General features: G+C 58.7%; 1 protein-coding gene across 1 annotated transcript; it reads left to right on the top strand.

Annotated features, from left to right (window-relative positions):
* The first annotated feature begins 1,688 nt into the window (after positions 1-1,688).
* Positions 1,689-22,036, top strand: LOC138988202 (proline-rich protein 36-like). Its single transcript, XM_070371907.1, has 9 exons — positions 1,689-1,984; positions 6,712-6,747; positions 6,836-6,888; positions 9,008-9,042; positions 9,162-9,278; positions 15,677-15,778; positions 19,505-19,653; positions 20,277-20,468; positions 20,992-22,036. Exons 1-9 carry the CDS (start codon positions 1,689-1,691, stop codon positions 22,034-22,036), a joined length of 2,025 nt encoding a protein of 674 aa, XP_070228008.1.
* Positions 22,037-22,647: the final 611 nt, after the last annotated feature.

The raw sequence follows: 22,647 nt of genomic DNA, 5'->3' as shown, positions 1-22,647 counted from the left end.
ATGCACCCATCATTTATGTATGTATGTATTTCTGTCTATCATCTACCCGTCTGTCTTCTGTTCACCATCCCTTTATCCTCTATTTCCCTATCACCTATCCCTATCGATCACTCGTCTATTTCCCTACCGCCTGGCTATATATCGATCTCTCATGTTATCTGTGTGTCTATCTCACTATCAGCCCCCTGCATCTCTCAGCTCCTTTCTGGCTTCGCTGTTTTTACCTCTTCCATCTCTGTGTCTCTGTGTCTCTCGCTGGGCTCTCATGCTCACTCTCTGCCCCAGGCAGCAGCCCCCAGACCCTGCGTCTCCTGGAAAGGCAGCCGGGACGACTGCTCTTGGCCAGGGGTCCATGAGGACCTCCCCCTGCACCCGCCTCATGGCTGGCGGCTTGGCTTGGCTGGAGGCATCCGAGTCGTGCCGGCCTCTCCCCACAGTGGCCAGGAGCCTGGGCTCTGGGGCAGGTGGGTCCCCTTGCTTTCTGGAGCCTCAGGTTGTCACCGGGGGGACCCCTGGAGGGCAGAATCTGGGGTGGAGTCTGGGGAACGGGACGTTTATTCGGGGATGAGCTTGGGGTCTGGACTGAGGAGGGGAGGGCAGTAGCAGGGTGAGGACCCCTGTGAGGTGTGTGCAGGCCCATGTGCAGAGCCCATGGACGCGACCGTGTGTGGAGCCAGGGACTCTGCGGCCGTGATGGAGGGGAGCGCCCTGAGTGTCCTGCTAAGAGACGAGGAGGCAGAGAAGAGGCTGTGTGAGGGGAGGCACACAGCCACGGGGCGCCGGGAGCCTGGAAGCGGCAGGGCCCTGCCCACCCTTGACCTTGGGCTGCCGGCCCCGAGGACGGATTCCTGTCCGGTGGAGGCCCTGGTTCAGGGTCCTTTATTTCGGCAGCCCCGGGACTCAGATCCAGGAAAAGCAGGACCACTCAAGGGGAGACCTTACAGCCGCCAGCCCCGTCCGGGCCCCGAGCCCGGAGCTCCCCGGGCCTGAGCAACTGAGCTGGGCTGGCTGAGCCGGGGGGCGACACCCTCGACCCTGAAGGGGGTCCCCGCGGCTCATTGTGGAGTCAGGCAGCTCTGCAGATGGCCCGGCCCTGTTCTACCCCTATCACAGCCCTGTCTCTTGAGAACTTAGGGGGCCTTCCAGCTGATCTTTTCAAATGAAAATGCCCCTGGGAGGGTCCACACTTGACGCTCACGCCCAGCAGCCTGGAGCTGCAAGCAGGCTGCTTGGTGGAGGAGGGGCAGGTGTGCGTGTGGGGAAGGGGCGGGGGGCCCGGGCTATGCCTGCTTTGTCCCGAGCACCTGGGCAGACAGCTGGGTCCTCCTGCAGCCCTCAGCTCTCTGGATGCGATGTGGGCCCACGGGTGGAGCACTCACCTGGAGGATTGCCAAGGCAAGGCCGTGGCTGGGAGGAGCCCGGCAGCTTCCCAGGGCTGGGCCCGTGTCCAGCTCGCCTCCTCAGGGTCACGGCGGGTCAGCCCCGCCCTCCCAGCACCCCTCACCACCCTGCACTTCCAGTGACGCCCATCTGACCACAGGCTGTGGAGGGTGGTCAGGTTCAGGAGGAGGCTGCATCGATCGGCCCTGAATTGGACAAGACAGAGAATTTGCCCGGCCTGCTGACCTTTTCAGAGGGCCAGTAATCCAATGACCCCGCCTCCCAGCCCCCCGAGAGCCGCAGTTAACATGACTATCGAGCATCGGGGGCCTGTGCAGCGGGCCCAGGGCAGCGGGAGCCTTGCTAGGCCCTCGCTTGGCCCGCGTCGGTGGGAGGCCGAGGAGAGCCTTTACCCAGCCTCCCTGCGTCCACCACCCCTGGAACTTTCTCCGTTTGGAGTGGAACCTATCATCCCCACCTCAGCTTCCTCCAAAGTCCTGACCCCTTGTCATGACCATGGCCCTCGGGGCCCCCTGCTGATGGAAGGCGACCCAGAGCCACCAAAGCTTCAGAGAGAGTTCTGGGTCCCCTTGGCTGTGCCATGGTGGGAGGGGCACCCAGGTGCCTGGGGGACTCCATCCGGCCTCCTCCTTGTTTCTACTGTCCAACCCGTCTCCCCGGCTTCCTGAGGCCACGTCTTGGCACCCTGGAAACCCGTCTACTTCCTTACGACCACCGCCCTGGCTGGGCCCCCACGGCTTTCCCGCAGCCCATGCAGGGGCCCCTTGCTGGCCTCCAGCCTCTCCCACCTCCCTGTCCCCTGTCACTCCAGACAAAGCAGTCTTCAGGAAACACGCCTGGCAATACTACGGCCGTGCATAGACACGTCCAGTGGCTCCACGCCTGCCGGACTTCTATTCATCTTTGAGTTCACTTCAGTCTCTCAGTCACATCCAACTCTGCACCCCAATGGACTGCAGCACACCAGGCCTCCCTGTCCATCACCAACTCTGAGAGCTTGCTCAGACCCATGTCCATGGAGTGGGTGATGCCATCAACCATCTCATCCTCTGTCGTCCCCTTCTCCTCCAGCCTTCAATCTTTCCCAGCATCAGGGTCTTTTCCAATGAGTCAGCCCTTCACATCATGTGGCCAAAGTGTTGGAGCTTCAGCTTCAGCATCAGTCCTTCTAATAAAATTCAGGACTGAGTTCCTTTAGGATAGACTGGTTGATCTCCTTGCAGTCCGAGGGAATCTCAAGAGTCTTCTCCAAACCACAGTTCAGAAGCATCAATTCATCTTTCAATGCCCACCCCGATCGTCCTGGGAGACCTGGTGGCCATTATCATACCCCCACTACAGGCGTGTGAAGCTGTTCACAAGCCCAGCCAGGTGTCTGAAATCCAGCGCCCCAGGGCCCCTCAGAGGTCCCTCTGCCCCGACATGCAGCTTCCCGGTGGTGGACTCGCAGCCCCCCTGCGGGTCCTGGTGAGGAGGGGGCACCGTGCAGGCTGAGGCCGTCAGAGCTCCAGGGGACCCGGAAGCCGTTCCTCTTTGGTCCAGCATGAGTAATGAGGCCGCAGCAGGTCGGGGATCGATTTCTCATTTCCGTGATTAATCCACAGCCTGGAACGCCCGGTCCCTGCTTCCCCGGAGGGTCAGGCCCTGCCTGCCAAGTCCACACCAGCCCTGCAAAGGTCACACTCGCCCCCAGGTGCAAATCGGATGCCTCTCCCACTGAGGGGGTGGGGCCAGGGCGCCATCCTGACAAGGACGGCTGGAGCCCCTCCGTGCTGTGACCCCGGGGACAGGCCTCTCAGCCCCTCCAGGTCCCCACGGTGTCTCCTAGAAGGATGCCCAAGCCTGCCCTGCCTCCCAGAGCAGGCAGCAAGCCTCGGGGGTGGCCAGACAGCTTCCGCCGGGAGGTCTCCCCCACCTTGCTTCTGAGCACCACCTGGCTGGGGTCCCCCCCTCACCCTGCCCGCCCAAGGACCCTCGCCTGGCGTCCCAGCCTCTCTGAGTCTCTCCGATGGGGACAGACAGGCGCCCTCTGTGTTCTCACCTGAGGACCGGAAGCAGCCTGGGTTTTACGGCCAGAGGCCCAGTGCACAGGGCTGGTTGGGGAGGTGTCCCGGGGCAATAGGGGTCTGGCCCCCTTTCCTTGGGCCCACGTTTGGGGGTCATCTGACCTCACGCCGGCTGGCAGTGGGGATGTGGCCAGGTGTCACACTCCCTGGGTGATCTGTGGTCACCACATGGATGCTGGGGAGGACCCTCAAGTCTCTCATCTCTGTGCCCCCGTCATGGCCTAGAGCCCCCACCCCCACCGGGCCTGGATTGCTCACGGCCCCCTCCCTCCCTGCAGCCTATCTCAGCTCTGGAAGCCCCTCACCCAGAGGGCCCACTGCACCAGGCCTCACATATCCCCGAGCCTGCCTGCCCCTGGGGTGGGAGTCCGTGCTGGGCGCTGTCCCCCGGGGCCATCTGGGCGGCCCTGGACTAGCACTGTGGCCAGGGCTGGCGGCCTGCTTGGACGCCCTCCTTAAAGGACCCCCGACCCTGAAGGAGGCAGACAGCCCTGGCTTCTGCTGTGCCTCAGGTGATGCTGGCTGTACCCTCAGCCCAACAGACCACCCCAGCCACAATCTCTGCCCTGTGCCCACAGTGACCTGAGCCACGCTCACTGCCCGGTGCCCACTGGTGACATGCTGGCTTTAAAGAGAGGGCGTCCAGGGCACCTGCAACCCACTCTGGGACGTTCTGCCTTGAAGAGCATCAAGTCTCCAGCTCCGCCTGTTTCCTGTGGAGAAAGGGCGGCGCTTGTGTGGCTACAGAGCTGGGAAGGGAAGACTTTACCAGCATGTCATCTTACCTTCTGACTTCCTGGGCTCCCGTCAGATCATGTCAGGGCCTTAAGATCATTTCAGCATTTTCATATTTAACTTGCGGGTCTGCAGCTGCTCGGCAGGACGAGGGAGGTGCAGCCCCATCGTGTATCCCTGCCGGCTCTGCGGCCCTCTCCTGCCAAGGCAGAGGCCCCATGTTTTGCCCTCGAGGAATCTGGGTCCCACCCATGGGGATTCAAATGGAGAAAGGGCACCCCATAGCCCAGCTGGCAGGGGGTAGCAAGATCAGCGTCGGAAACTTCCACCGACCCCTGCCAGCCAGACCCCTGCAGACCAAGGCGATGTCTCACCCTCACCGTGCCCTCCTCTCCCAGGGGGCCTGCTGTCTTCTGATTGCCCAGGTCTGGCCACTTCTTCTGGAACCAACACATGCCCCCATCTCTGGATGCTGGGTCATCCTTTAATCCATTCCTTGATTTGTCCTTTCATTTATCCCATCATCCACATATTCATCCATCCATCCATCCATCCACCATCCATCCGTCATCAATCCATCTGCCCAACCATCCATTCACTCACTCATCCATCTACCCATTCATTCATCCGCCCACCCACTCATCTACACATCATCCATGTATCCATCCATCCAATAAATGCTTCTTTTATTCAACATTCATCTTTAAACTTTGGAGGAGAGTTGATTTACAATATTAGTTTTAGATGTACAGCAAAGTGATCCAGTTATCGATATAGTTTTTCAGATTCTTTTCCGTTATAGATTGTTGTAAGATACTGAATATAGTTCCCTGTGCTATATGGTAAATCCTTATTGTTTTGTCTACTTTATATATATATCAGCATTCATCCAGAATGCTGTTAAAGTGCTGCACTCCATATGTCAGCAAATCTGGAGAACTCAGCAGTGGCCACAGGACTGGAAAAGGCCAGTTTTCATCCCAATCCCAAAGAAAGGCAATGCCAAAGAGTGCTCAAACTACCGCACAATTGCGCTCATCTCACACACTAGCAAATGCTGAAAATTCTCCAAGCCAGGCTTCAGCAATATGTGAACCATGAACTTCCAGATGTTCAAGCTGGTTTTAGGAAAGGCAGAGGAACCAGAGATCAAATTGCCAACATCCGCTGGATCATGGAAAAAGCAAGAGAGTTCCAGAAAAACGTCTACTTCTGCTTTATTGACTACGCCAAAGCCTTTGACTGTGTGGATCACAATAAACTGTGGACAATTCTGAGAGATGGGAATACCAAACCACCTGACCTGCCTCCTGAGAAATCTGTATGCAGGTCAAGAAGCAACAGTTGGAACCAGAGGTAGAACAACAGACTGCTTCCAAATAGGGAAAGGAGTACGTCAAGGCTGTATATTGTCACCCTGCTTATTTAATTTCTATGCAGAGTATATCATGAGAAATGCTGGGCTGGATGAAGCACAAGCTGGAATCAAGATTGCTGGAAGAAATATCAATAACCTCAGATATGCAGATGACACCACCCTTGTGGCAGAAAGTGAAGAGGAACTGAAGAGCCTCCTGATGAAAGTGAAAGAGGAGAGTGAAAAAGTTGGCTTAAAGCTCAACATTCAGAAAACTAAGATCATGGCATCTGGTCCCATCACTTCATGGCAAATAGATGGGGAAACAGTGGAAACAGTGGCTGACTTTATTTTTCTGGGCTCCAAAATCACTGCAGATGGTGACTGCAGCCATGAAATTAAAAGACGCTTGCTCCTTGGAAGAAAAGCTGTGACCAACCTAGATAGCATATTAAAAAGCAGAGACATTACTTTGCCAATAAAGGTCCATCTAGTCAAAGCTATGGTTTTTCCAGTGGTCATGTATGGATGTGAGAGTTGGATTATAAAGAAAGCTGAGCGCTGAAGAATTGATGCTTTTGAACTGCAGTGTTGGAGAAGACTCTTGAAAGTCCCTTGGACTGCAAGGAGTTCCAACCAGTCCATCCTAAAGGAAATCAGTCCTGAATATTCATTGGAAGGACTGATGTTGAAGCTGAAACTCCAGTACTTTGGCCACCTCATGAGAAGAGTTGACTCATTGGAAAAGACCCTGATGCTGGGAGGGATTGAGGGCAGGAGAAGGGGACGACAGAGGATGAGATGGCTGGATGGCATCACTGACTCAATGGACATGAGTTTGAGTGAACTCTGGGAGTTGGTGATGGACAGGGAGGCCTGGAGTGCTGCAGTCCATGGGGTCACAAAGAGTCAGACATGACTGAGCAACTGAACTGAAGTGAAGTGATTCATGAAGAAAGAAATGATTAGTAAGATCCCTGCAGCAGTACTGATCAGTGGTACAGATCTCAGCACTGATCTCACACTATAAGCACCTAATGTACTTTATTTCTCTTATTTTATTAATCTTCAAGCACGTGGCAGAGATGGTGAGCTGCCTGTCAAAGTCCTCCTGGAACACAGCTCTGTGACATTTCCCAGGCTCCCTTGCAGTAGCTGCAGCAGCGTGGCTGAGTTCTGGCCCGAGAGGTGAGGGGAAGTGCAGGGCGCCATTTCCGGGCCAAGGCCCTGGGGAGGCAGGCGCAGCTGCCCTGCGCTCTCCGTCCCCCTCCCCCAGCTGGATGCAGGTGATGGTGGGACCCGAGGAAGGCAGAGCCCCAAGGGGACAGAGTGAGGGCCCATGAAGCAATAGAGGAGAGCACTGCCCGCCCTCCAGCTGCCCGGGACGGTTTCATGAGCAAGAAATGAACTTGTGTCCTGGTTGAGTGCTCATCCGTTTTGAGGTCTTCCTATTACCACCACCAAGCCTAATTTAACAGATCAGGCATTTCCCCCTCCACGTACAAAAGAGGAAACTGAGGCCCCCAGGAAAAAGGAATTGACTTGGCAATGATTTCTCAGATCTGATACCAAAAGCACCAGCAATAAAGGCAAAACCAGAGAAATGGGATTACGCCAAACTAAAAGAATTCTTCACAGCAAAGGTATCATCAACAGAATAAAAAAAAACGACAACAAAAAACTATGGATGGAAGAAAACTTTTGCAAACCACACATCTGATAAGGAGTCAATATACAAAATATATAAGGAACGCATACAATTCCATAGTTAAAACACCACCACCATCAAAGCTGATAACCCAACTGAAATGCAAAGGACCTGAACAGATGTTTCTCCAAAGAAGACAGACAGATGGCCAGCAGCTATATAAAAAGATGCTCAACTCTACAACAGGGAAATGCGAGTCAAAACCATGGTGAGACACCACCCCCTGCTCACAGCTGTCAGAATGGGTATTATCGCCAGGGGTGAGGGGAGAGAGGAAAATACATTGGTGAGGAGTTAGAAAACTTGGAAAGCTCGGGCACTTTCGGTGGAATGTAAATGGGCACAACCATTGTGGAAAACAGAAGGGCAATTCTTCAAAAAGTAAGCTATCAATCCCACTTCTGGGTCTTTCTCCAAAGGAAATGAAATCAGCATCTCAAAGAGACAGCCACACTCCTATATTCACTGCAGCAGTTTCACAACAGCCAAGATACAGGCAGAATCAGAGTGTCCATCAACAGGTGAGTAGCTAAAGAAAACTGGTCTCTAGATAGAATGGAATAGTAGTCAGCCTTGAAAAAGAAGAAAACCCTGCTCTTGCATAGATGGACCTTGAAGAGGTTATGCTGAGTGGAATGAGCCAGACCCAGAAAGACAAACTGCGTGATCTCACACCTACGGGGAATATAAAGACAGTCAGACGCAGGGTGGCTCAGGGGTAAAGAATCTGTCTGCCGGGGCAGGAGATGCAGGAGACTTGGGTTCGATCCCTGGGTCGGGAAGATCCCCTGGAGGAGGAAATGGCAATTCACTCCAATACTCTTCCTGGGAAATGCCACGGACAGAGGCTGGCAGGCTACAGTGCATGATGCAGAGCTGGACGTGACTGAGCGACTGCACACGTAGGAGCAGAGTGTAGGATGGAGGTTGTTGGGTGGAGAGGTGGAGATGGGAGGGGCCGGTCACAGTGCCATGGGGGAGAACCTTCGCTCCATTACAAGTTAATCACAAGCAGGATGTGAGCTGGGGGTCCAGTGGGGACTCGGGCTGCCGGGGCGGAGGCTTCTCTGTTACAAGTTAATCACAAGAAGGATGTGAACGGGGGTCGGGTGGGGACTCGGGCTTCCGGGGCGGAGGCTTCCTTCCAGGCAGAGGGCACACTGAGTGTGAAGGCTCTGAGCCCTGTGGGTCCCTGGCTCCTACCTACTCCCCAGGTGGCTGGGGCTTATGTGAAGTGACAGGCATGGGTCACAAGAGTCCCTGGGGATGGGGCCCTGTGGTCTTTGACTGCTGGCCAGTATGGCAGGGACCTTCACAGAGCTAGCAGGTGGAAGGAGATGAGGAACCCCCAGGGTAGAGGGCGGGGGTCAGGCCAGGACTTCCCTGGAGAACAGTGGCCTTGACCCCTGCACTCTGGGGACATGGAAGATGACAAGGCCACGACCCCAGCATGAATTAGAACACCGCGGTACAACCGTCAACATTTTGAAAGGTCATGAAACATCAAAGCTATTGACGGAGGGAAAATATCGCAGATTTCGTCAGCCGTTTCTTGGCCTATTTTCGCAACATTAACTTTTTAATTAAAATTGACTGCCCGAGACTTTCCAGTGGAACCAGAACCTGCTAAGGTGAGGATGACGCGTGTGCACCAGGGAATCCTGACCCAGGAAGCTCTCTGGCGCCTCAGGGGTGGGTGTGCCCCCCTCCAAGAGCCGTCAGTGTCTCCCCTCTTCTCAGAACGAGCCCCCATCTCCCTGCACAGCTCTGCCCTTGTGAGCTGTGTGTGCACCTTACCCAACCGCCCTGAGCCTCAATTTCTTCTGTAAACTGGGGACCCAGGGGAGAGCCAGTGAGGTTGGTCCACGAACACGCCCAGCCTGGGGTCTCGCAGGGGAGCGTCGTCATCAGCATCAGCACCACGCTGACCGAGCCTGGGTTCCCACCCGCCCCCGAGGCACCGATGGGCCCCCAGATGCCCCTGCTGCCTGGCGTCCATGCCTTCAAGCCTGCCCGCTGTCCCTCTCCCGGAATTCTCCCCGGTGGTCCAACCTTGAGCCCACACTCAGCAGCTCCACCTCTTGGGAGCCTGCCCTAAACCCCTGCTGAATCAGAGGGCTCGCTCTGGTCTCTGGACACCCCCGCCAGCTCCCGTGACCCCTCCCCTGACACCCCACCACCCTAAGGTTTCTCTTGTGACCCAGCTCAGGCCTGGCACGCCGTGCACCCAGGCTCCCACCGAAGGGAGGGAGTGGGAGAGAGAGAAAGGAAAGACCTAGAGATGCAAGAGACAGAATGAAAGAATCACAGAGGGAGACCGGAGACAGCAAGAGCTCCAGGGACCGAGAGAGACACACCAAGAGACGGAGAGACAGAGAGACGGAGAAAGGGGACCGGGATGAGGACACAGAGCAGCTGATGAGAAAGACTCGGATCCGACGAGACGGCGGAGTCAGGCGGTCCCAGACAGGAGATGCACTGGGCCATGGAGGCGTCAGTCTGCCCATCCACGCCTGCCCAGGGCCCGGGGCCCCCAGGGAGGTCAGCTGGGGTGGGAGAGACCAGCCTCACCTCCAGGGAAGCGACCGTCTGTCCCCTGGGGTTGGAGAAAGAGGCTCGGGGGAGGAGAGTGGACTGCTGGGCCCATACCTGCCCTCCAGGGTAGTTGAGGGGCGGGGGTGACGGGTTGGGCTCCACAGGGTAGCTGTCAGCCGTTTTCAGGGGCCTGGGCCTGGGGTCGCCCATTCACCTGCAGCCAAGCCCTCTGTGGAGAAGGCTGGAAGCCTGTGGCCTGAGTGGGCTGGGGTTACCCTGCGAGAGGGTGGGCCCTTGGGCTGCCGTGGAGACCAAGAGCCCAGCCTCCGGCTCGCCCAGGAAGCACCCATTGAGGGCCCTGCCCCTACAGAGCCTAGGGGGTTCCTTGCCTTGGGGTGGGGACGGGGTGGGGGCTTTTGGGGGGGTCTGGGGAGGAGGGAAGCAGGCTTCTACAGCTGGACAAAAGGACGATGCCCGTGTGCCAATGAGGAAACAGAGATACAGCCTCCCTTGTCCAAGCTGCCCAGGCCTCTAAGCACGAGCCCTGAGCTTGGTCACCTTCCAAGCCAAGGCTGTTCCTTCTCCGTGGGGCAGTGGACTGGCCCCTCAGACTGAGGACATAGGCTGGTCGTAGGGCAGCGGAGAGGGCTCCCCAGTGGAGAGCATGGAAATGTTCAGAGGAAAGGGCACCTTTCCCTAATGTGCACAACGGCCCCAAAGGCCGTAGAAGCTTCAAAGAGGCAATGGCCCAACCCAGGGCTATCAGGGAGGGCTTCCTGCAGGAGGAGGCAGCACGGACCCCCGAGTCTGAGGGGAATTAGGAATCTGCCGGGCAGCCGATCGGGGGAAGAGCGCTCGAGGTGTCCCTCGTTCATCACCCCCGCAGCTGCCCCCAGGACTCAGAGCAGCCCTGCTGAGCGGTGTGGGGGAGGGTCCACCCCGGACAGTGCCCAATCTGCCCAGGCCCCACCCTTTCTGTAAATGACACCCCCTTCTAAGAGCCAGGCGGGGCGTCCCTGACCCGCTGCTCTGCCTCCCTGCCCGCCCCTTCACGCTCTGAGCCAGGCCAGGCACAGGCGGAACTAACCGCTCCACCCGCCCCCGACTTCACCCTGCTCCCCCTGCTCAGTTACCGTGCTTGATTGAAGCGGTTCAGTGGCGGCCAGGCCTGCACCCACGCGGGTCCTGAGGGGAGAGAGTCAGTTCCTAGGCAGGTTGATAGGGAGTCTAGGGGTCCCCAAGGAGAGAGGGGTCTGGAATTCTCAAGGAGGAAGAAAGGACAAACTTTTTTTTTCTCCACATTCCTTAGGATTATATAACAATAATGTATCCTGCCTAAGGACAGTCTTTGGATTCAACCTTCTGTTATCTTAAAATGTAAATTATGGGAGTAGACCTGGTCTTTACAAGGATGTGTCTTGCCTGAGGACAGTGTTATCTTAAAGTGTAAATTATGGGGGTAGGTCTGATGAGGTCTTTACAACCTCCAGACACTCTTTGGATTCACTGGAGAGTATATAACCTCATTATTAACACTAGCAAGCGGGTACTCTTTCTGCCCCCTTCTGATGCCTATGTCAGAAGCTTTCTCTATTTCCTTTATACTTCAAGAAAACTTTATTACACAAAAGCTCTGAGCGATCAAGCCTCGTCTCTGGCCCCGGATTGAATTCTTCTCCTCCGGGGGCCGAGAATCCCGGTGTATTCGTGTGATTCAACAACAACCTTTCAGGAGGAACGCGGTTTTAATCACTGACCAGTAACTGAAGCTCACAGAGGAAACACAGATGGGGACCGTGGCCAGAGGGCGATGGGGCTGAGGGCTTAAAGGAGGAAGATTCTGGCATCTGGTAGGAAGGTATTCATCAGGGCTGGCCACGGAGGAGGGCATCTGGCCCACTGCAATTTCAACAAGGTTGCGGTGGGGTGGGGTCGGGTGGGGGGCAGATGGAAATACCCAGAGGACATGTCTAGGGAACCCTTCCAGGTCAAGGCCCAGTCAGGTCCAGGCTCCTGGGGGCCTGGCTGAAGTTTGGTCTGGGAGGGCAGGTCCTCGCCAGGGGTGGAAATCGCCTCAAAGGCATCCGTGGAACCTGCAGGGTGGGCGCATGATGTGGAAGTGAGGATGAGCGCTGAGGATCCAGCACCCCGATGGGGTCCGAGGCCCCGGGAGCAGAGCCGGGACCCTTCTGCTTCTGAGGCTGCAGTCAGTCTTGCTGCCAGCTCGCGGTCGGCTGTGTCCAAGACTCGCCTTGCCGCCCACCCAGCTAAGAACCAGGCTGCGGCCGCCGACCACCGGCAGACCCTCCGTCCCTCAGGCTGGTCCCAGTGCCCTGGGTCGGGGACAAGGCTCCTCTGGGCCTTGCTTGGTTCCCTCTCTCCTGCCCTCCTCCAAGAAGACACACCCAGGTGAGACGACCCCAGGACAGTCAGGAAGGTCAGTCCACGCACACACGCATGGGCAGGAGCCCCAACTTGGGCTCCCCAGACCCTGCCCCAGCAGAGTAGGGGTAGCCACGGTCCCATTTCACAGATGGGGTGCCTGAAGCATCCAGGGCCCTGGTGTGCTGAGACCCCAGGCTCCAAGGCGGCCAGGGCCGCTCTGATGGTGGAGCCCAAGGGTGGACTGGATCCCAGGAGCTCCCTACCCCTCTGGGGCACGCAGCAGATACTTTGCAAACAGAAAGATAAGGTGCTGCCTGAACCTGCCCGGATCCAGAAACTCCAACCGTGTGGTGGGAAGAGCAGGTGGGGCTGAGGTTCCACAGGGGACCGAGCTGGGGCCCCTCCCCTCCAGGGCCTGCAGGAGACCCCTGCCCCCCGGCCTGGGCACAGGCAGGGCTCAGCTGCCGCACCCCTGGAACCCCCACCCCAGGGCACACAGGTGCTCCCTCCCACGGATCTGCAGACTCATGCCGTCCCCGCCGGATCCTGGATCCTCCTCACTTAATCCACTTTAGTAAGTTGGCGGGGCAGGCTCCCTGCTCGGGAAGGAAGGGCTTTGCTGCCATCTGCGGGTGGTTTGCCTCTCTGGTGGCTCAGCGGGTAAAGAATTCGCCTGCAAGGCAAGAGACCCCGGTTCGATTCCTGGGTTCGGAAGATCTGCTGGAGAAGGGATAGGCTACCCATTCCTGTATTCTTGGGCTTCCCTGGTGGCTCAGACATTAAAGACTCTGCCCAAATGTGGGAGACCTGGGTTTGATCCCTGGGTTGGTAAGATCCCCTGGAGGAGGGCATGGCAACCCACTCCAATATCCTTGCCTGAAGAATCCCATGGACAGAGGAGCCTGGGGGGCTGCAGTGCTCTGGGGTCGCAGAGTCAGACGTGACTGAGCGACTAAGCACAGCACAGCTGGGGGTTTGCCAAAGAGATGGAAAGTGAAAGTGAAAGTCGCTCAGTCGTGCCCGACTCTTTGCGACCCCATGGACTGTACCAGGCCAGAACACTGGAGTGGGTAGCCTGTCCCTCCTCCAGGGGATCTTCCCAACCCAGGGATCGAACCCAGGTCTTCCGCATTGCGGGCGGATTCTTTACCAGCTGAGCCACCAGGGAAGCCCAAGAACACTGGAGTGGGTAGCCTAGCCCTTCTCCAGGGGATCTTCCCGACCCCGGGAACTGATTCCAACTAGGAGCTTGTGAGGGTAGGCAGGAAGGGGAGGAGGGTGAAGGGAAGGGGAAGTGGGGAGGGGGTTTTTGAAGGAAAGAGGGGTCACGGTTTGGACCAGACCTGGGTGCTGATTCTGGCTGTGTGACCTCAGGCAGCTGACTTACACCTCTGGGCCTCATCTCCTTTGTCTATGAAATGGGGGTGACCAAGCTCACCCGGAAGGGTAGCAACCACAGAGAGTCACTAAGCTCCCTGCGGCCCCTCCTGCCCCGAGGGGCTGCCAGCCCACCCAGGCTTTCCTTAGAGGCTAAAAGTCTTTCGTTTCTCACTGCCCGCCTCACAGTGAAAAAGCGAAAGTGTCAGTCGCTGAGTTCTGTCTGACTCTTGCGACCCCATGGACTATAGCCCTCCAGGCTCCTCTGACCGTGGGATTCTCCAGGCAAGAATACTGAAGTGGCTTGCCATGCTCTCCTCCAGGGGACCTTCCCCACCCAGAGATCAAACCCGGGTCTCCCACATTGCAGGCAGATTCTTTACCATCTGAGCTACCAGGGAAGCCCCGCCTTAAAGTGGATGAAGCAGTTCACCCAGGCCCTGTGGGTCAGATGGAGACGCTGCCCGCACGCAGGCCAGGCCTCGGGTCTATGGGGCTCAGGGTTGGGGGAGGCAGGCAGTGAGAAACCGTGAGCTCCGCGAGATGCAGTGACCAGCGCTCGCCAGCTCCTCTGCTTGAGGTAGAACCCTGCAGGACAGGGTGGTCCCTTAGTGGAGGCAGAGTGTCACTCTGCCCTCCAGAACTCCAAGAGCATCGCAGACGACCAAGTCCATTTCACAGAGGGGAAAACTGAGGTCTCCAAGAGCCCTGAGTAGCTGAGACCGTGCGGGGCGGCGGGGTGGCCGAGCTGTGCACCTGCTGCATTGGCAGGGTCAGAGCCCCAGGCCCGAGACCCCCTGGGCAGGGCAGGAGAAAGCCCTGGGTGTGGACACGCCAAGCCTGCAGTATGTCCCCCTCTGACCCCCTGGGCAGAGCAGGAGAAAGCCTTGGGTGTGGACACGCCGAGCCTGCAGTGTGTCCCCCTCCGACCCCCTGGGCAGGGCAGGAGAAAGCCCTGGGTGTGGACACGCTGAGCCTGCAGTGTGTCCCCCTCCGACCCCCTGGGCAGGGCAGGAGAAAGCCCTGGGTGTGGACACGCCGAGCCTGCAGTATGTCCCCCTCTGACCCCCTGGGCAGGGCAGGAGAAAGCCCTGGGTGTGGACACGCCGAGCCTGCAGTGTGTCCCCCTCCGACCCCCTGGGCAGGGCAGGAGAAAGCCCTGGGTGTGGACACGCCGAGCCTGCTCTGTGTCCCCCTCCATGCAGCAAGAGTCGCTTACACCTCCAGGAGGCCATTTGAATGTACGACAGCATGAAGCCCTCCTGCCCGAGGGTCTCCACGCTGGATATAAACGGCCAGGGACAGGCGCCCCTTGGACCTTCTCTGAGTCCAGTTCACGTCGCTCTGATGGTGCCCACAGGTTTGGGAGGCCAGCTCCCTGGGGTGGGGCTCCTCCAGGCATGGCTGGGTTCAGGGACCCCCAGCACCCACCCACCTCTCTCGGATCTGGAGTCTGAGCCTCCGCTGCCAGCCCCATCCCTCCCTGCGCCCCCCAAGGAGGGCCGGCCTGCCCTTACCAGGGGCTCCCCGGGAAATCACATCCAGTCCCATCTTGGCGTCAGCTTCCAGGAGCTGATGGTCCAGGGAGCTGATGGGGCATTTTCTTCCTTTTGGGACAGATCCCGGGCCTGGGACTCGGCACATGCCAGGAGCACAGCATGCTTTATTTGAGGGGGTAGGGGCAGGGAGGGGCCTGTTCCTCTGCGCACCCCCAGTGCCGGGGACTCCCAGAAGGTCTGGGAGGGAGGGAGAGAGGCTCTTAGAGCAGAGAGGGATCAGGTGGGGCTTTGGAGGGTGCAGGGAGCCCCCCAGAATTTATGTCCCTGTTCTAACCCCAGGACCGTGACCTTACCTGGAGAAGGGTCTCTGCAGGTGTGGGTTAAGGATCTTGGGCTGAGGAGGTGCTCTGGGCTTATCCGGGGTCGGCGGGGGACACAATCCAGTGACTGGTGTCCTTAAAAGAGAGGAGAGGAAACAGACATACAGAACAAAGTGGGCCCTGTGAGGACGGCCACCCCCGAAATACCTGGGTCCCCAGAGCTGGAAGAGGCAGCAAGCACCCTTCCTTAGAGCCCCTGGAGGGAGACAGCCCTGCCCACCTTGTGTTTTGAGCCCCTGGTCTGTGTCATTGGCAAGGTCACCGCGGACAGCGGCCCGGGGCTGCTCAAGAGCCACATGGCCGCTCTTCACCCTGGACCACCGTCCCTGCGCCTGGTCAGTTGCAGGCCTCATGGGGGGTGGGGGGCGTCTGGAGACGCTGCCCCATCCCTGTGTTACCCTGGGCTGTCCTGTGCAGTGATGGGTGGGCCAGGAGAGGGGAAGCCGCCCAGGAAAGGTGGGTCCCGGGACACAGCTGAGAATGTCAGGGAACTGTGTCTCGGGGTCGGAGTGTCGGTCGCGGGCTCCGTGAAGTGGGGGAGTCCACTCTGATGGCCAGCGTCCGCCCGCCCCCGCCTCCCGTTCCCTTCCCTTGGGGTCACTCCTGTGCCCCGGGAAGTTTTGCTCAGTGGCTCCGGGCTGTTCCCAGCAGAGCTTCAGGGACCAGGGACCCGCGGCGTGAGAAGAGGCAGTGGCTCCCGGGGCCAGTGGGGAGGGGACGGTGCGGTTGGCCAGAGCACCCAGGGTCAGTAGGCCTGGGGAGGCCTGGGGGTGAGTTGGGGGTGTGTCCAGCCGGCCCTGCCCGGGGGTACCCACCTCGGGACAGGGCTGCCTGCGGGCGGGGGGCCCACAGTGGTCTGGCCTGCCCTGTTCTGCAGGTGAGCCTGGTGCTGAGCCCCAGGTGCCCGGCCATGACCTGCTATCCTTCCAGGGACCCCGACAGAACCCTGACGCTGGAAAGCAGGAGATCCAGCTGGGCCCGGCATCTCTGGAAGCCACCAGGAAAGGGGACACTCACCCCAGGAGGGCTGCAGCCCCGGACTTGCCCTGCCCGCTTCAGGGGCAGGCTTACCACTCACGAACCCGTGTGTGTCCCTGACTCCTCAGCTCCTGGAGGGGGTGTGGGTCCTGGCCGGCTCCTCCCCTCGCACCCCACATTCGGCAGAGACCCCCACTTCCCCGTATAGTGATCAAGCAGCTATACTGTGGAGACAGACAGAGTGCAGTGCAAGTCGCTCAGTCATGTCCGACTCTGCGACCCCATGGACTATACAGTCCATGGAGTTCTCCAGGCCAGAACACTGGAGTGGGTAGCCTGTCCCTTCTCCAGGGGATCTTCCCAGCCCAGGGATCGAACCCAGCTCTCCCGCATTGCAGGTGGATTCTTCACCAGCTGAGCCACAGTTCTTTCCCAGTATTCTTGGGAAGCCCAAAAACACTGGAGTGGGTAGCCTGTCCCTTCTCCAGGGGATCTTCCTGGCCCAAGAATTGAACTGGGGTCTCCTGCGTTGCAGGCGGATTCTTTACCAACTGAGCTATCAGAGAAGCCCAGACAGAGGGACATCTCAAAACCCAAATGTCCAAGCAGGTGGGGATACACACGTTCGAGAACAAAGGATGTAATCAAACCGAGACCCAGAGACGTGTGACGACTTGCCATCGGTCATCCTGCGAGCCTGCTGGAGCCGGGCCTCACACCCAGGCCAGGCTCAAGTAGTAGCGGAGGTCGGGAGGACCCCCACCGCGCTCCACACGCTCCCTGGGGCTCCCTGTCCACCTCCCAGGAGGCTTCCTACTGCTCCGTCCACTGAGGACTCGGACAGGTGGGGACAGGTCACCTCACCACCCAGGCCGGGTTTCCTGGCCACACGGCCCTCGGGGCCTGTCCGCCTTCTCCGTGGGTCTGAGGACATAGCCTCGCCTGGGCACTCCTTCCCCAGGGCCGCGGTGGCTGCTCAGCATGGAGTGCGGAGGCCCGGCCTCCCCTGGTTATCTTGGAGGACCAGCAGTTGAGCTCCCGTGGGGTCCGTGGGACTTAGTCCCACCTGGCAGCTCTGGCTCTGCCTACACTTCCCTGAATGTGGATCCCAAGCACCCCTCGACCCCAGGCTGCCTCTGCCCAGGTCTGCACCTTGATTCCACCTCCCCGCTTCATACAGGGACGTTGTCAGGGGCAAGAGCGCACGTCTGTCTGAGATGGAGAACTTGCTTCTCTTGTGTGAGAACCACATCTTCTCACCAGTATCCACCCATCCGTCCACTGAATCACTCCAAGCACCAGGCTCCATTCGGGACGCCTGACAGACAGCAGCACGCAAAAGACAATCCCCATCTTTGTGGTGCCTGTGCTGGGTGGAGGCCAGCAGGAAAGAAATCCAATGGGACCTCTAAGCTTTATATATGATTGCAGGTTGTAATGGGTGTGGGGAGGAAAGGGAGGCAGGTAAGAAGACGGAGGAGGTGCAGACATTTAAGCAGAGGCCTTGAGAAAGGTGACGTGAGCAGAGAGACTTGCACCATGAGGGAAATTTTGGTGACTGTCAGGGGAGCAGCATGCCCAGCTAAGGGTACAGCTGGTGCTGAGCCCCTGAAGCAGGATGCAGCTTGGTGGCCCCGTCAGGCAGCCCTGGATGCCTGCCCAGAACTGTAATACCTTGGCAGCTCCTTGGCGGAGGTCAGGGAGTTTTGCAGATGCAACAAGTGTGGCTGGACAGTTGTTTTAAAAACAGGGAAATTGCCTTGAATTAGCAGGTGGGCCAGTGTCAGCGTAAGCGGAAGTGTTGGTTGCTCAGTGCTAGTCTTTGCAACCCCACGGACTGTAGCCCACCAGGATCCTCTGTCCACGGACTTTCAAAGGCAAGAACACTGGAGTGGGTTGCCATTCCCTTCTCCCAGGGATCTTCCTGACCCAGGGATAGAACCCACATCTCCTGCATTGCAGGCAGATTCTTTACCATCTGAGCCACCATCAGATGGTTGATGTCACGATGAGGCCCTTTAGAAGTGGAATCGGGAGGCGGAAGGGAAGGCCAGAGTGGTGTGACAGGGTGGCCAGACCCTGCTGGCTCTGGGGGTGGAGGGCTGTGATCCAGGAACTGTGGGCGCCTCTCGATGCTGAGGTGAGGGAACCTGGCTTCTCCCCGGGAGCCTCCAGAAGGAGCAGGGGCCTGCCCACGCCGTGAGTTTAGCCAGGGGAGGACCCTGCCAGACTTCTGATCTCCTGAACAGCAAGATAATACGCTTATATTGCTTTAAGGCAGCCGGTCTGGGGTGGCTGGTTTCAGCAGCCTCAGGAAACTAGCTCTGTGTTCTAGAGAACCAGAAACATTGCCAGTGGACGAAGGCAGCTCTCTCCACTCCCTGGGGTCTCAGTTTTCCTCTCTATAGAGAGAATTGTGTACCCATTTAGAGGCTGATTTCCCCATCCAGTTAGCATAAGGATGCTGTGGGGGAGAGCAGACGTCTCTGGGCTCAGGGGCCTGCCTGGGTTGCCATGACAACCGTCTCCAGGCCTGGTGGGGCTGGGATGGGGCGGGTAACACTGGCAAGAATCTGTGACAACTGTGCTGCCCTCGCCAAGGGCTGGTGGTCAGGGAAGGGGGACCAGCCTTTATGTGGGTGCACATCTCTCTCTCCTGCCTGGTCCAAGCGGGCCTCACCCCTGTACTCTGCCCTGGCGTACCCAGCTGACACCTGATGCCTTCACACTGGTGGGGGGGTGGGGGGGAGGTGTCGGTCCACGGAGTTTCTCGATGTTGCCAAAGATGTTGCCAACTTGATGTTGACAAAGACACCACCTGCCAGGGCAATGCCAGCCCTCCCGTCATCCTTGGCTCCTCGCTTTCTCAACCTGTGAAAAACACTTGGCAGCGATCAAGACAGACCCCGGACCTGCTCATCTGTCCACCTCCGCCTTCTCGCCGCCCACGGACTCTTCCAGCCGCTTTTTCACAAGCTTTCCCAGCGTCTGCCCAGAAATAAGAGGATCGGCTCCCTGCTCACCGCACCGGGGTTGGGTGGGGGGCTCTGGGATGACCTCTGGGTCCCTCTGACGCGGTTCAGCCCCCACCCCCATCGTGCCTCTACTCAAGCCCCGCCCCCCGGCCGCCCTGGGCGGTGCCCCAGGCTCTCCTACCTCCGGCCCTTTCTGCCCACTGTGCCTACTGCTTGGAGCTTTTCTTCCTCCGGGAGTCACGCCACCTGTGTCTTCTGTGACCCCCTGCTTTACTGTGCACCCCTGCCCGCACACCCCTCCTCCTCAGAGGCCCTGGAACCCGCTCCCCGTGAGGACAGATGCTGCTGGCCAGTCACACTCACCAAAGGCGGGCTCACAGCTGCCTGGCGCCCCTTAGGCCCGTCCCTAGAAGAGCAGGTGTCCCCGGCCCATCGGCAGATGGAAGGCAGAGCGAAAGGCCCTGCCCCACCACTGGGAGGAGGAGCAAGGGGGCTGAGGCCCCGGACCCCCTCGCCCCACGTGCTGGGGCCCCGCCCTGGGCAGCGGGCCCGCTGCACCCCGGAGAGGTCCGGCTTGCCCGCAGGGGTCTGCCTGCCCACCCCCGCCCCGGGAGCTCCAGGCCTGACTTCCGGGGTGCTGTGGGAGGGGATGCGGGGGCTCTCGCAGGGCGCCCGGCTGAGGCCCAGTCCTGGATGGTGCCTCGTCCGTGAGCTGTGTGACCACAGCAAGGGCCCACCTCTGACGGTTCTCTTTGGAAGACACGTGTGTCCCCCTGCTCCTGGGAAGGGCCCCCCCTCCATGCTCCGTCCTGGGCTCGGCTCGGAAGCTGTGTGTGACTCACTGCTCGTCTGCTGACCCTGTCCCCCTGCTCCTGGGAAGGGCCCCCCCTCCATGCTCCGTCCTGGGCTCGGCTCGGAAGCTGTGTGTGACTCACTGCTGGTCTGCTGACCCCTCTGGGCCCAAGACGGTGGTCTCCCACTCACTTCCCTGTGCGCTCACCATCGCGACTATCTACTCACTGCCTACTTGCCATCGTGACAGTCTCACACTCACCCTCACCATCGCTACAATGTACTCACCATCACTCTCTGCTCACCATCCACACTCTCCCGTCCGCTGTCCCTGTGCTGGGGAGGGGGCAGGAGCCCTGGAGCCCTTCCCAGCTGAGACCACGTCTCTGTGCCTGTCCCAGCCTCAGTCTCCCCATCCTTCAGGCGACCACAGTGAGGATGTGAGGATTAAATGAAAGAACATGTGAGTGCCTGGCACGCTCTGGCAGCTCCCAGAGCTGGGAGACACACTGCCGTTCTCCGGGACTGCTCTGATGCCCGAGGGGTGACAGGCAGGAGACTCGGACCCCCCAACCCCTAAGCCCCTGCTGTGTTGATCCCAAAGCCCCCGCTGTGTTAACCCAAAGCCCCTGCTGTATTGACCCCAAAGCCCCCTCTGTGTTAACCCAAAGCCCCCTCTGTGTTAACCCAAAGCCCCTTCTGTGTTACCCCAAAGCCCCCGCTGTGTTACCCCTAAGCCCCCGCTCTGTTAACCCAAAGCCCCCTCTGTGTTACCCCAAAGCCCCCTCTGTGTTAACCCAAAGCCCCCGCTGTGTTACCCCAAAGCCCCCTCTGTGTTACCCCAAAGCCCCCGCTGTGTTACCCCAAAGCCCCCTCTGTGTTACCCCAAAGCCCCCGCTGTGTTACCCCAAAGCCCCCACTGTGTTACCCCAAAGCCCCCACTGTGTTACCCCAAAGCCCCCACTGTGTTACCACAAAGCCCCCTCTGTGTTACCCCAAAGCCCCACTGTGTTACCACAAGCCCCCTCTGTGTTACCCCAAAGCCCCCTGTGTTACCCCAAAGCCCCCCACTGTGTTACCACAAAGCCCCTCTGTGTTACCCCTAAAGCCCCACTGTGTTACCCCAAAGCCCCCACTGTGTTACCCCAAAGCCCCTGCTGTGTTACCCCAAAGCACCCGCTGTGTTACCCCAAAGCCCCTCTGTGTTACCCCAAAGCCCCACTGTGTTACCACAAAGCCCCCTCTGTGTTACCCCCAAAGCCCCCTCTGTGTTACCCCAAAGCCCCTCTGTGTTACCCCAAAGCCCCCACTGTGTTACCACAAAGCCCCCTCTGTGTTACCCCCAAAGCCCCCTCTGTGTTACCCCAAAGCCCCTCTGTGTTACCCCAAAGCCCCCACTGTGTTACCACAAAGCCCCCTCTGTGTTACCCCAAAGCCCCCACTGTGTTACCCCAAAGCCCCCACTGTGTTACCACAAAGCCCCCTCTGTGTTACCCCAAAGCCCCTCTGTGTTACCCCCAAAGCCCCCACTGTGTTACCACAAAGCCCCCTCTGTGTTACCCCAAAGCCCCCACTGTGTTACCCCAAAGCCCCCACTGTGTTACCACAAAGCCCCCTCTGTGTTACCCCCAAAGCACCCGCTGTGTTACCCCAAAGCCCCTCTGTGTTACCCCAAAGCCCCCACTGTGTTACCACAAAGCCCCTCTGTGTTACCCCAAAGCCCCCCTCTGTGTTACCCCAAAGCCCCTCTGTGTTACCCCAAAGCCCCCACTGTGTTACCACAAAGCCCCTCTGTGTTACCCCAAAGCCCCTCTGTGTTACCCCAAAGCCCCTCTGTATTACCCCTAAAGCCCCCACTGTGTTACCACAAAGCCCCCTCTGTGTTACCCCAAAGCCCCACTGTGTTACCCCAAAGCCCCTCTGTGTTACCCCAAAGCCCCCACTGTGTTACCACAAAGCCCCGCTGTGTTACCCAAAGCCCCGCTGTGTTACCTCAAAGCCCCACTGTGTTACCACAAGCCCCCTCTGTGTTACCCCAAAGCCCCCCCTGTGTTACCCTGAAGCCCCCGCTGTGTTACCCCGAAGCCCCCTCTGTGTTACCCCAAAGCCCCTCTGTTTTACCCCCAAAGCCCCTCTGTATTACCCCTAACCCCCGCTGTGTTGACCGAGGGCAGGAAACCTTGGTTGTTGTTAGGAGTTAGGGCTGACGTTGAAGGAGAAACTACAGGAAGCCCAAAGTGCATTTTAGACAAAGGGAGATCATTTTTAGTATAAGTATGCCCCTAATAAGCCATGGCACCCTACTCCAGTACTCTTGCCTGGAAATTCGCATGGACGGAGGAGCCTGGTAGGCTGTAGGCCATGGGGTCGCGAAGAGTCGGACACGACTGAGCGACTTCACTTTCACTTTTCCCTTTCATGCATTGGAGAAGGAAATGGCAACCCACTCCAGTGTTCTT

This window comes from Bos mutus, chromosome 6 (genome assembly GCF_027580195.1).
Source record: "Bos mutus isolate GX-2022 chromosome 6, NWIPB_WYAK_1.1, whole genome shotgun sequence".
NCBI lineage: Eukaryota > Metazoa > Chordata > Mammalia > Artiodactyla > Bovidae > Bos > Bos mutus.
This window is presented reverse-complemented; position numbering and strand designations above follow the sequence as displayed.

Excerpts from the sequence above, each read along its gene's own strand:
- LOC138988202 (XM_070371907.1), top strand. The coding sequence starts at position 1,689 with ATGACTATCGAGCATCGGGGGCCTGTGCAGCGGGCCCAGGGCAGCGGG. Across the intron at positions 6,889-9,007 it reads CAGAGCCCCAAGGGGACAGA|AACGAGCCCCCATCTCCCTG; the intron begins GTGAGGGCCCAT and ends CCCTCTTCTCAG. Across the intron at positions 9,279-15,676 it reads GCGTCCATGCCTTCAAGCCT|CCCCTGGTCTGTGTCATTGG; the intron begins GCCCGCTGTCCC and ends TTGTGTTTTGAG.